This window comes from Phyllobates terribilis, unplaced genomic scaffold, assembly GCF_046119375.1.
Source record: "Phyllobates terribilis strain yellow unplaced genomic scaffold, ASM4611937v1 Scaffold_3__8_contigs__length_932513732, whole genome shotgun sequence".
Classification (NCBI taxonomy): domain Eukaryota; kingdom Metazoa; phylum Chordata; class Amphibia; order Anura; family Dendrobatidae; genus Phyllobates; species Phyllobates terribilis.
Window position 1 is genome coordinate 780,423,267 of NW_027362763.1, and position 12,210 is coordinate 780,435,476.

General features: G+C 48.7%; 1 protein-coding gene across 3 annotated transcripts in view; it reads right to left on the reverse strand.

Annotated features, from left to right (window-relative positions):
* The window catches only part of EML6 (EMAP like 6), a 279,209-nt gene that overhangs the window by 165,412 nt on the left and 101,587 nt on the right, over positions 1 to 12,210 (reverse strand). For all 3 annotated transcript variants that reach the window (XM_073672290.1, XM_073672289.1, XM_073672288.1), the window contains exon 13: positions 9,668 to 9,786. In XM_073672290.1, the coding sequence (XP_073528391.1) occupies positions 9,668 to 9,786 (119 nt within the window). The remainder of the gene's footprint in view (positions 1 to 9,667; positions 9,787 to 12,210) is intronic.

The window sequence follows — 12,210 nt, forward strand, 5'->3', positions numbered from 1 at the left end:
TATATCAGGCCCAGCCATCCGCTATACTTCCATAACACAGCCAATAACACGGTCCCTATATCAGGCCCAGCCATCCTCTATACTTTCATAACACAGCCAATAACACGGCCTCTATATCAGGCCCAGCCATCCTCTATACTTCCATAACACAGCCAATAACACGGCCTCTATATCAGGCCCAGCCATCCCCTATACTTCTATAACACACCCAATAACACAGCTCCTATAATAGGCCCAGCCATCCTCTATACTTCCATAACACAGCCAATAACACGGCCCCTATATCAGGCCCAGCCATCTTCTATACTTCAATAACACAGCCAATAACACGGCCCCTATATCAGGCCCAGCCATCCTTTGCACTTCCATAACACAGCCAATAACACGGCCCCTATATCAGGCCCAGCCATCCTCTGTACTTCCATAACACGGCCAATAACACGGCCCCTATGTCAGGTCCAGCCATCCTCTGTACTTCCATAACACAGCCAATAACACGGTCCCTATATCAGGCCCAGCTATCCTCTGTACTTCCATAACACAGCCAATAACACGGCCCCTATATCAGGCCCAGCCATCCTCTATACTTCCATAACACAGCCAATAACACGGCCCCTATATCAGGCTCAGCCATCCTCTGTACTTCCATAAAACAGCCTATAACACAGCTCCTATATCAGGCCCAGCCGTCCTCTGTACTTCAATAACACAGCCAATAACACGGCCCTTATATCAGGCCCAGCCATCCTCTATAATTCAATAACACAGCCAATAACACGGCCCCTATATCAGGCCCAGCCATCCTCTGTACTTCCATAACACAGCCAATAACACGGCCCCTATATCAGGCCCAGCCATCCTCTGTACTTCCATAACACAGCCAATAACACGGCCCCTATATCAGGCCCAGCCATCCTCTATACTTCCATAATACAGCCAATAACACGGCCCCTATATCAGGCCCAGCCATCCTCTATACTTCAATAACACAGCCAATAACACGGCCCCTATATCAGGCCCAGCCATCCTCTATACTTCCATAACACAGCCAATAACACGGCCCCTATATCAGGCCCAGCCATCCTCTGTACTTCCATAACACAGCCAATAACACGGCCCCTATATCAGGCCCAGCCATCCTCTGTACTTCCATAACACACTCAATAACACGGCCTCTATATCAGGCCCAGCCATACTCTATACTTCCATAACACAGCCAATAACACGGCCCCTATATCAGGCCCAGCCATCCTCTGTACTTCCATAACATAGCCAATAACACAGCTCCTATATCAGGCCCAGCCATCCTCTATACTTTCATAACACAGCCAATAACACAGCTCCTATATCAGGCCCAGCCATCCTCTATACTTCCATAACACAGACAATAACACAGCTCCTATATCAGGCACAGCCATCCTCTATACTTCCATAACACAGCCAATAACACGGCCCCTATATCAGGCCCAGCCATCCTCTATACTTCCATAACACAGCCAATAACACGGCCCCTATATCAGGCCCAGCCATCCTCTATACTTCCATAACACAGCTAATAACACGGCCCCTATATCAGGCCCAGCCATCCTCTGTACTTCCATAACACAGCCAATAACACGGCCCCTATATCAGGCCCAGCCATCCTCTATACTTCCATAACACAGCCAATAACACGGCCCCTATATCAGACCCAGCCATCCTCTATACTTCCATAACACAGCCAATAACACGGCCCCTATATCAGGCCCAGCCATCCTCTGTACTTCCATAACACAGCCAATAACACGGCCCCTATATCAGGCCCAGCCATCCTCTATACTTCCATAACACAGCCAATAACACGGCCCCTATATCAGGACCAGCCATCCTCTGTACTTCCATAACACAGCCAATAACACGGCCTCTATATCAGGCCCAGCCATCCTCTATACTTCCATAATACAGCCAATAACACGGCCTCTATATCAGGCCCAGCCATCCTCCATACTTCCATAATACAGCCAATAACACGGCCCCTATATCAGGCCCAGCCATCCTCTATACTTTCATAACAAAGCCAATAACACGGCCCCTATATCAGGCCCAGTCATCCTCTATACTTCCATAACATAGCCAACAACACGGCCCCTATATCAGGCCCAGTCATCCTCTATACTTCCATAACATAGCCAACAACACGGCCCCTATATCAGGCCCAGCCATCCTCTATACTTCCATAACACAGCCAATAACACGGTCCCTATATCAGGCCCAGCCATCCTCTATACTTTCATAACACACCCAACAACACGGCCCCTATATCAGGCCCAGCCATCCTCTATACTTCCATAACACAGCCAATAACACGGTCCCTATATCAGGCCCAGCCATCCTCTATACTTCCATAACACAGACAATAACACGGCCCCTATATCAGGCCCAGCCATCCTCTATACTTCAATAACACAGCCAATAACACGGCCCTTATATCAGGCCCAGCCATTCTTTGTACTTCCATAACACAGCCAATAACACGGCCCCTATATCAGGCCCAGCCATCCTCTATACTTTCATAACACAGCCAATAACACGGCCCCTATATCAGGCCCAGCCATCCTCTGTACTTCCATAACACAGCCAATAACACGGTCCCTATATCAGGCCCAGCTATCCTCTGTACTTCCATAACACAGCCAATAACACGGCCCCTATATCAGGCCCAGACATCCTCTGTACTTCAATAACACAGCCAATAACACGGCCCCTATATCTGGCCCAACCATCCTCTATACTTCAATAACACAGCCAATAACACAGCCCCTATATCAGGCCCAGCCATCCTCTGTACTTCCATAACACAGCCAATAACACGGCCCCTATATCAGGCCCAGCCATCCTCTGTACTTCCATAACACAGCCAATAACACGGCCCCTATATCAGGCCCAGCCATCCTCTATACTTCCATAACACAGCCAATAACACGGCCCCTATATCAGGCCCAGCCATCCTCTATACTTCAATAACACAGCCAATAACACGGCCCTATATCAGGCCCAGCCATCCTCTATACTTCCATAACACAGCCAATAACACGGCCCCTATATCAGGCCCAGCCATCCTCTGTACTTCCATAACACAGCCAATAACACGGCCCCTATATCAGGCCCAGCCATCCTCTGTACTTCCATAACACACCCAATAACACGGCCTCTATATCAGGCCCAGCCATACTCTATACTTCCATAACACAGCCAATAACACGGCCCCTATTTCAGGCCCAGCCATCCTCTGTACTTCCATAACATAGCCAATAACACAGCTCCTATATCAGGCCCAGCAATCCTCTATACTTCCATAACACAGCCAATAACACAGCTCCTATATCAGGCCCAGCCATCCTCTATACTTCCATAACACAGCCAATAACACAGCTCCTATATCAGGCACAGCCATCCTCTATACTTCCATAACACAGCCAATAACACGGCCCCTATATCAGGCCCAGCCATCCTCTATACTTCAATAACACAGCCAATAACACGGCCCCTATATCAGGCCCAGCCATCCTCTATACTTCCATAACACAGCCAATAACACGGCCCCTATATCAGGCCCAGCCATCCTCTGTACTTCCATAACACAGCCAATAACACGGCCTCTATATCAGGCCCAGCCATCCTCTGTACTTCCATAACATAGCCAATAACACGGCCCCTATATCAGGCCCAGCCATCCTCTATACTTCCATAACACAGCCAACAACACGGCCCCTATATCAGGAACAGCCATCCTCTATACTTTCATAACACAGCCAATAACACGGCCTCTATATCAGGCCCAGCCATCCTCTGTACTTCCATAACACAGCCAATAACACGGCCCCTATATCAGGCCCAGCCATCCTCTATACTTCCATAACACAGCCAATAACACGGTCCCTATATCAGGTCCAGCCATCCTCTATACTTTCATAACACAGCCAATAACACGGCCCCTATATCAGGCCCAGCCATCCTATATACTTTCATAACACAGCCAATAACACGGCCCCTATATCAGGCCCAGTCACCCTCTATACTTCCATAACATAGCCAACAACACGGCCCCTATATCAGGCCCAGCCATCCTCTGTACTTCCATAACACAGCCAATAACACGGCCTCTATATCAGGCCCAGCCATCCTCTATACTTCCATAACATAGCCAATAACACGGCCCCTATATCAGGCCCAGCCATCCTCTATACTTCCATAACATAGCCAATAACACGGCCTCTATATCAGGCCCAGCCATCCTCTATACTTCCATAACATAGCCAATAACACAGCCTCTATATCAGGCCCAGCCATCCTCTGTACTTCCATAACACAGCCAATAACACGGCCCCTATATCAGGCCCAGCCATCCTCTATACTTCCATAACACAGCCAACAACACGGCCCCTATATCAGGCCCAGCCATCCTCTGTACTTCCATAACACAGCCAATAACACGGCCCCTATATCAGGCCCAGCCATCCTCTATACTTCCATAACATAGCAAATAACACAGCTCCTATATCAGGCCCAGCCATCCTCTGTACTTCCATAACTCAGCCAATAACACAGCTCCTATATCAGGCCCAGCCATCCTCTGTACTTCCATAACACAGTCAACAACACGGCCTCTATATCAGGCCCAGCCATCCTCTATACTTCCATAACACAGCCAATAACACGGCCTCTATATCAGGCCCAGCCATCCTCTATACTTCCATAACACAGCCAATATCACGGCCCCTATATCAGGCCCAGCCATCCTCTGTACTTCCATAACACAGCCAATAACACGGCCCCTATATCAGGCCCAGCCATCCTCTATACTTCCATAACATAGGCAACAACACGGCCTCTATATCAGGCCCAGCCATCCTCTATACTTCCATAACACAGCCAATAACACGGCCTCTATATCAGGCCCAGCCATCCTTTATACTTCCATAACACAGCCAATAACACGGCCCCTATATCAGGCCCAGCCATCCTCTATACTTCCATAACATAGCCAATAAGAAGGCCTCTATATCAGGCCCAGCCATCCTCTATACTTCCATAACATAGCCAATATCACGGCCTCTATATCAGGCCCAGCCATCCTCTATACTTCCATAACACAGTCAATAACACGGCCAGTATATCAGGCCCAGTCATCCTCTATACTTCCATAACACACCCAATAACACGGCCCCTATATCAGGCCCAGCCATCCTCTATACTTCCATAACACAGCCAATAACACAGCTCCTATATCAGGCCCAGCCATCCTCTATACTTCCATAACACAGCCAATAACACGGCCCCTATATCAGGCCCAGCCATCCTCTATACTTCCATAACATAGCCAACAACACGGCCTCTATATCAGGCCCAGCCATCCTCTATACTTCCATAACACAGCCAATAACACGGCCCCTATATCAGGCCCAGCCATCCTCTGTACTTCCATAACACAGCCAATAACACGGCCTCTATATCAGGCCCAGCCATCCTCTATACTTCCATAACACAGCCAATAACACAGCTCCTATATCAGGCCCAGCCATCCTCTGTACTTCCATAACACAGCCAATAACACGGCCGCTATATCAGGCCCAGCCATCCTCTATACTTCCATAACACAGCCAATAACACGGCCCCTATATCAGGCCCAGCCATCCTCTGTACTTCCATAACACAGCCAATAACACGGCCTCTATATCAGGCCCAGCCATCCTCTGTACTTCCATAACACAGCCAATAACACGGCCCCTATATCAGGCTCAGCCATCCTCTGTACTTCCATAACACAGCCAATAACACGGCCTCTATATCAGGCCCAGCCATCCTCTATACTTCAATAACACAGCCAATAACACAGCTCCTATATCAGGCCCAGCCATCCTCTATACTTCAATAACACAGCCAATAACACAGCTCCTATATCAGGCCCAGCCATCCTCTGTACTTCCATAACAGAGCCAATAACACGGCCCCTATATCATGCCCAGCTATCCTCTATACTTCCATAACGCAGCCAATAACACGACCCCTATATCAGGCCCAGCCATCCTCTATACTTCCATAACATAGCCAACAACACGGCCTCTATATCAGGCCCAGCCATCCTCTATACTTCCATAACACAGCCAATAACACGGCCTCTATATCAGGCCCAGCTATCCTCTATACTTCCATAACACAGCCAATAACACGGCCCCTATATCAGGCCCAGCCATCCTCTATACTTCCATAACATAGCCAATAACACGGCCTCTATATCAGGCCCAGCCATCCTCTATACTTCCATAACATAGCCAATAACAAGGCCTCTATATCAGGCCCAGCCATCCTCTATACTTCCATAACACAGTCAATAACACGGCCCCTATATCAGGCCCAGCCATCCTCTATACTTCCATAACACAGCCAATAACACGGCCTCTATATCAGGCCCAGCCATCCTCTATACTTCCATAACACAGCCAACAACACGGCCCCTATATCAGGCCCAGCCATCCTCTGTACTTCCATAACACAGCCAATAACACGGCCTCTATATCAGGCCCAGCCATCCTTTATACTTCCATAACACAGCCAATAACACGGCCTATATATCAGGCTCAGCCATCCTCTGTACTTCCATAACACAGCCAATAACACGGCCCCTATATCAGGCCCAGCCATCCTCTGTAGTTCCATAACATAGCCAACAACACGGCCTCTATATCAGGCTCAGCCATCCTCTATACTTCCATAACATAGCCAATAACACGGCCTCTATATCAGGCCCAGCCATCCTCTATACTTCCATAACATAGCCAATAACAAGGCCTCTATATCAGGCCCAGCCATCCTCTATACTTCCATAACACAGTCAATAACACGGCCCCTATATCAGGCCCAGCCATCCTCTATACTTCCATAACACAGCCAATAACACGGCCTCTATATCAGGCCCAGCCATCCTCTATACTTCCATAACACAGCCAATAACACGGCCCCTATATCAGGCCCAGCCATCCTCTATACTTTCATAACTCAGCCAACAACACGGCCCCTATATCAGGCCCAGCCATCCTCTGTACTTCCATAACACAGCCAATAACACGGCCTCTATATCAGGCCCAGCCATCCTCTATACTTCCATAACACAGCCAATAACACGGCCTCTATATCAGGCTCAGCCATCCTCTGTACTTCCATAACACACCCAATAACACGGCCCCTATATCAGGCCCAGCCATCCTCCATACTTCCATAACACAGCCAATAACACGGCCCCTATATCAGGCCCAGCCATCCTCTATACTTCCATAACACAGCCAATAACACGGCCCCTATATCAGGCCCAGCCATCCTCTATACTTCCATAACACACCCAATAACACGGCCTCTATATCAGGCCCAGCCATCCTCTATACTTCCATAACACAGCCAATAACACGGCCTCTATATCAGGCCCAGCCATCCTCTATACTTCCATAACATAGCCAACAACACGGCCTCTATATCAGGCCCAGCCATCCTCTATACTTCCATAACACAGCCAATAACACGGCCTCTATATCAGGCCCAGTCATCCTCTATACTTCCATAACACAGCCAATAACACGGTCCCTATATCAGGCCCAGCCATCCTCTGTACTTCCATAACACAGCCAATAACACGGCCCCTATATCAGGCCCAGCCATCCTCTGTACTTCCATAACACAGCCAATAACACGGCCTCTATATCAGGCCCAGCCATCCTCTATACTTCTATAACATAGCCAATAACACAGCTCCTATATCAGGCCCAGCCATCCTCTGTACTTCCATAACACAGCCAATAACACGGCCCCTATATCAGGCCCAGCTATCCTCTATACTTCCATAACATAGCCAACAACACGGCCTCTATATCAGGTCCAGCCATCCTCTATACTTCCATAACACAGCCAATAACACGGCCTCTATATCAGGCCCAGCCATCCTCTATACTTCCATAACACAGCCAATAACACGGCCCCTATATCAGGCCCAGCCATCCTCTATACTTCCATAACATAGCCAATAACAAGGCCTCTATATCAGGCCCAGCCATCCTCTATACTTCCATAACATAGCCAATAACACGGCCTCTATATCAGGCCCAGCCATCCTCTATACTTCCATAACATAGCCAATAACAAGGCCTCTATATCAGGCCCAGCCATCCTCTATACTTCCATAACACAGCCAATAACACAGCCCCTATATCAGGCCCAGCCATTCTCTATACTTCCATAACACAGCCAATAACACGGCCCCTATATCAGGCCCAGCCATCCTCTATACTTCCATAACACAGCCAATAACACGGCCCCTATATCAGGCCCAGCCATCCTCTGTACTTCCATAACACAGCTAATAACACAGCTCCTATATCAGGCCCAGCCATCCTCTGTACTTCCATAACACAGCCAATAACACGGCCTCTATATCAGGCCCAGCCATCCTCTGTACTTCCATAACACAGCCAATAACACAGCTCCTATATCAGGCCCAGCCATCCTCTGTACTTCCATAACACAGCCAATAACACAGCTCCTATATCAGGCCCAGCCATCCTCTATACTTCCATAACACAGCCAATAACACGGCCCCTATATCAGGCCCAGCCATCCTCTATACTTCCATAACACAGCCAATAACACGGCCCCCATATCAGGCCCAGCCATCCTCTGTACTTCCATAACACATCCAGTCTGCAATTACATATGAAAATGTTACCCTTCTTCCTTCATATCCACTCTAATTGTCGTGGCACATGTAAGGTGGTGTGTTCTGCAGACACCCCATCAACACGACTATTGCAGCAATAGCAGAGTTGAGGAACAGTAATCTCAATTAGACAGAAAAAGTGGAAATTCCACTCATTAACCTCTTAGTCCACCAGTTTTAATTTAAGAATTTAGTGACTGTTGGGAATATTATATTATTCAGTTTAAGGGAATCTGAGGCCAGGCTCACCTAATCTGAGAGCAGCATAATGTAGGGGTAGAGACCCTGATTCCAGTGATGTGTCACTTACTGGGCTGCTTTGTGTCGTTTTGATAAAATCACTGTTTTATCAGCAGGAGATTATCACTAAAGGACTAGTAAACCTGCTGTAATATAGTCCTCCATATTCATGAGCTCTGTATAACCCCACCCCACCACTGGTTTGCTGCTTACTGCCTATGCAAAGGTGATACAGAGCTCAGCATTCAGAGCATTGTTGCATCAGCAGCAGATAAAACAGTGAATTTATCAAAATTACAGCAAGCAGTCAAGTAAGTGATACATTGCTGGAATAGGGGTCTATGCCCCACATCGTGCTGCTTTCAGATGAGGCAACAAAACCTTGTTGACAGATTCCCTTTAAATAATACCTAATGAAAGTGTTGTTTTAATAATGGCATGGGATAAGGTGGAAGGAAGGTTTTTCTGCCCATGTGGACAATTGTATATGCATCTTGTATACCCTCCATTATAGGGTCTGAGCCCTTTTAATTGTACAGTCTGCAACATGGCACCTATAACAGAACCAGCCGCAATGATGCCCCTAAACCCAAAAACGTCAGCATTAGTTGCTCAATCACAGTGCCAACCATATTACCAATAACAATAACGCAACATTAAAAACGTAACGACAACTCGCAGACGTACCCGTGTACAAATTTCAGCTTCAAACTTTCTTCTGGGGCTTTTTCTCTTTTAAGGGAAGGCAATGAATTTTGCTTTTCTTTATTTTGCTGCTTGAGCTGAGGTAGATCTTCTTTGTAAACCTGAAGGCGAGAGAGTAATCCTCCTAACACATCAAACAGGTCTTATACTTCTGGATTACCACCGCTGTCACCAGTAAAGTTTTTGAGTTGTTTGAATCCTTCTGAGCGTTTTTCTACATCTCAATAATATAAAGTGATCAAAAATTGAAAGTAATCACAGTGGAAAAGCCCTTTGGGGTCATTGGCCAAAATGGTCGTATGTTGTTTCACAGTGATGTTGTGTAGCCATGGACTAAACATTATCACTGCGATGACGAGATGAGACATGAGGCATTGGTGTATTGTGTATTAAAGTGGTTAGGAAAAAAAAACATTTATCACCCATCCACAGAATAGGTGATTAATGGACCCCCACCAATCCCTAAAATGGGGGTATACTTCCTACATATGGCTACGGAGGATCAAAATGGCACATAAATAGCCCACAGCGTAGGTGATAATTGTATGATAGCTGGGTGCCATCTGTTGGGACCCCCACGATCTCCAGAACGAGGGTCCAGTTCCATACTCTATAGGGGTTTGAATTGAATGGAGGTCATGCATGCGCACTAATGTTCCATTCAATGCCTATGGGAATTATAGCTTAGTGGTCAGCTCTCTCTATCAGTCCCATAGACATTGAATGAAGCATTAGTGCACATCCATCACCAGCGCAGAATGTGGGACTGGGACCCCTGTCCTAGTGGTTAGTGGGGGTCCCTGAACGGGACCCCTGCTAACCCATATGTTGGAAGACTCCATTAAAATCTTTTAAGGAGGACCTTTCACTAGGTCAAAAGTGGCCAATTTGTGCTTTTATTTTATTCCCACTGCTCCCTTGAGTAATCCGTTCTCTATTTTTTTTAAATGGTACTGGCTTTTTTATTTAGTGCTACTTGTTATGGTCTTTGCTAAGGGGGCGTGGTTCACAAGGAAGCTGTAGCATTGGCGTCTCTGCCCCCTGCCAGGCAGAGACGCCGTCCCTCTCACCTCCCCGCTCCGCGTCCTCCTGCGCTCCTCTTCCTGCTGCTGCCGGCGCGCGCAGCCTCCCGGGCACTGTGCTTAGGACGCGCGCGCTCCCTCTCTCTCCAAAATGGAGGTGCCCGAGCAAAAGTTGATGCACAGCATACTTACCTCTGCTTCATCCCTCAGGTCCAGTTGCCAGCCTGACTACTGTTCCAGTCCGCCAGTCTGACTTCTCTCCAGCCCGACAGTCTGCCTTCCATTCTACCCGCCAGTCTGTCTATGGGCAAGTCCGCCTGCTTACCAGGAAGCACCTGCCTGTTACCTGCCTGCTACCTGCCGTGCCTGCTAGCCCGCTCACCTGGGAGCACTCGCCTGTTACATGATAGCCTACCTGGAGGCTCCTGCTGTCACTTGCCGTGACCACCCGCCTGCTAACCTTGAGACTTCTGCCTGCTTGGTCGTCACTTGCCGTAGCTTACCTGGAGGCTCCTGCTGTCACTTGCAGTGATCACCTGTCTGTTACCTAGAGACTTCAACCTGCTCTGCCGTCACGTGCCGTGACCACCTGTCTACTATCCAGAGACTTCTGCCTGCTTGTTGTGTCCATCCGCTATACCAGTCAGTCCCAGTCTGCTGACCCATGGGAGCCACCTGCTCTCTTACAAGGTCGTCCCCAGAGTAGCACCTGGTCCCTCTGCTTGGTCCCTCCCTGGTCACGGAATCGTTAGCGACCAGGGTCTGTCTGAGTTGATACTTAGTTACGCCCCTCTGGGTCCCTCCTTGCACCGCGGCACAGAGGTTCCACCACCCGGATCCGTAACAGTTTGCTCGGGCCATGGAACCCGGTGGCCCCCAGGCTCCTTCGCTTGCTGACCTGTACCAGGAGGTTTCTCGTCAGAGATCCCAACAGGAAACCATCCTGACCTACCTGCGGTCTGTCAACACTCGCCTGGACACGCTGTCCGTACCACCTGTGTCCGCCCCTAGTCAAGCAACACCCGCTCCGGCAGCGCCGCTGCCCACCAATACCACGGCATCCAACCCAGGCCCCCGACTTTCTGCACCTCCTCATTTTGGAGGCGACCCCGCTCTAGCTCGGGGTTTCATAAACCAGTTCACCCTGCACTTTGAACTCTTGGCACATCATTTCATCTCCGACCGGGCCAAAGTGGCATTCATCATGTCCCATCTCACTGGGGAAGCACTGGCATGGCTAAATTCCCTGTGGGAGACAGGGGATCCCCTGGTGTCTGACCTATCGTCTTTTCTCGCGGCTTTCCGGAAAGTCTTCGATGAGCCAGGACGAAAATCCTCTTCAGCCTCCTCTCTGCTACGTCTCCGCCAAGGGAGTCTCACCGTGGGCCAATATGCCATACGGTTCCGTACCCTCGCTGTTGAGCTTGCCTGGGATAATGAGGCTCTGGTGTCCGTCTTCTGGGAGGGTCTTTCCGGTCGGATTAAGGATGAGCTAGCCGGTCG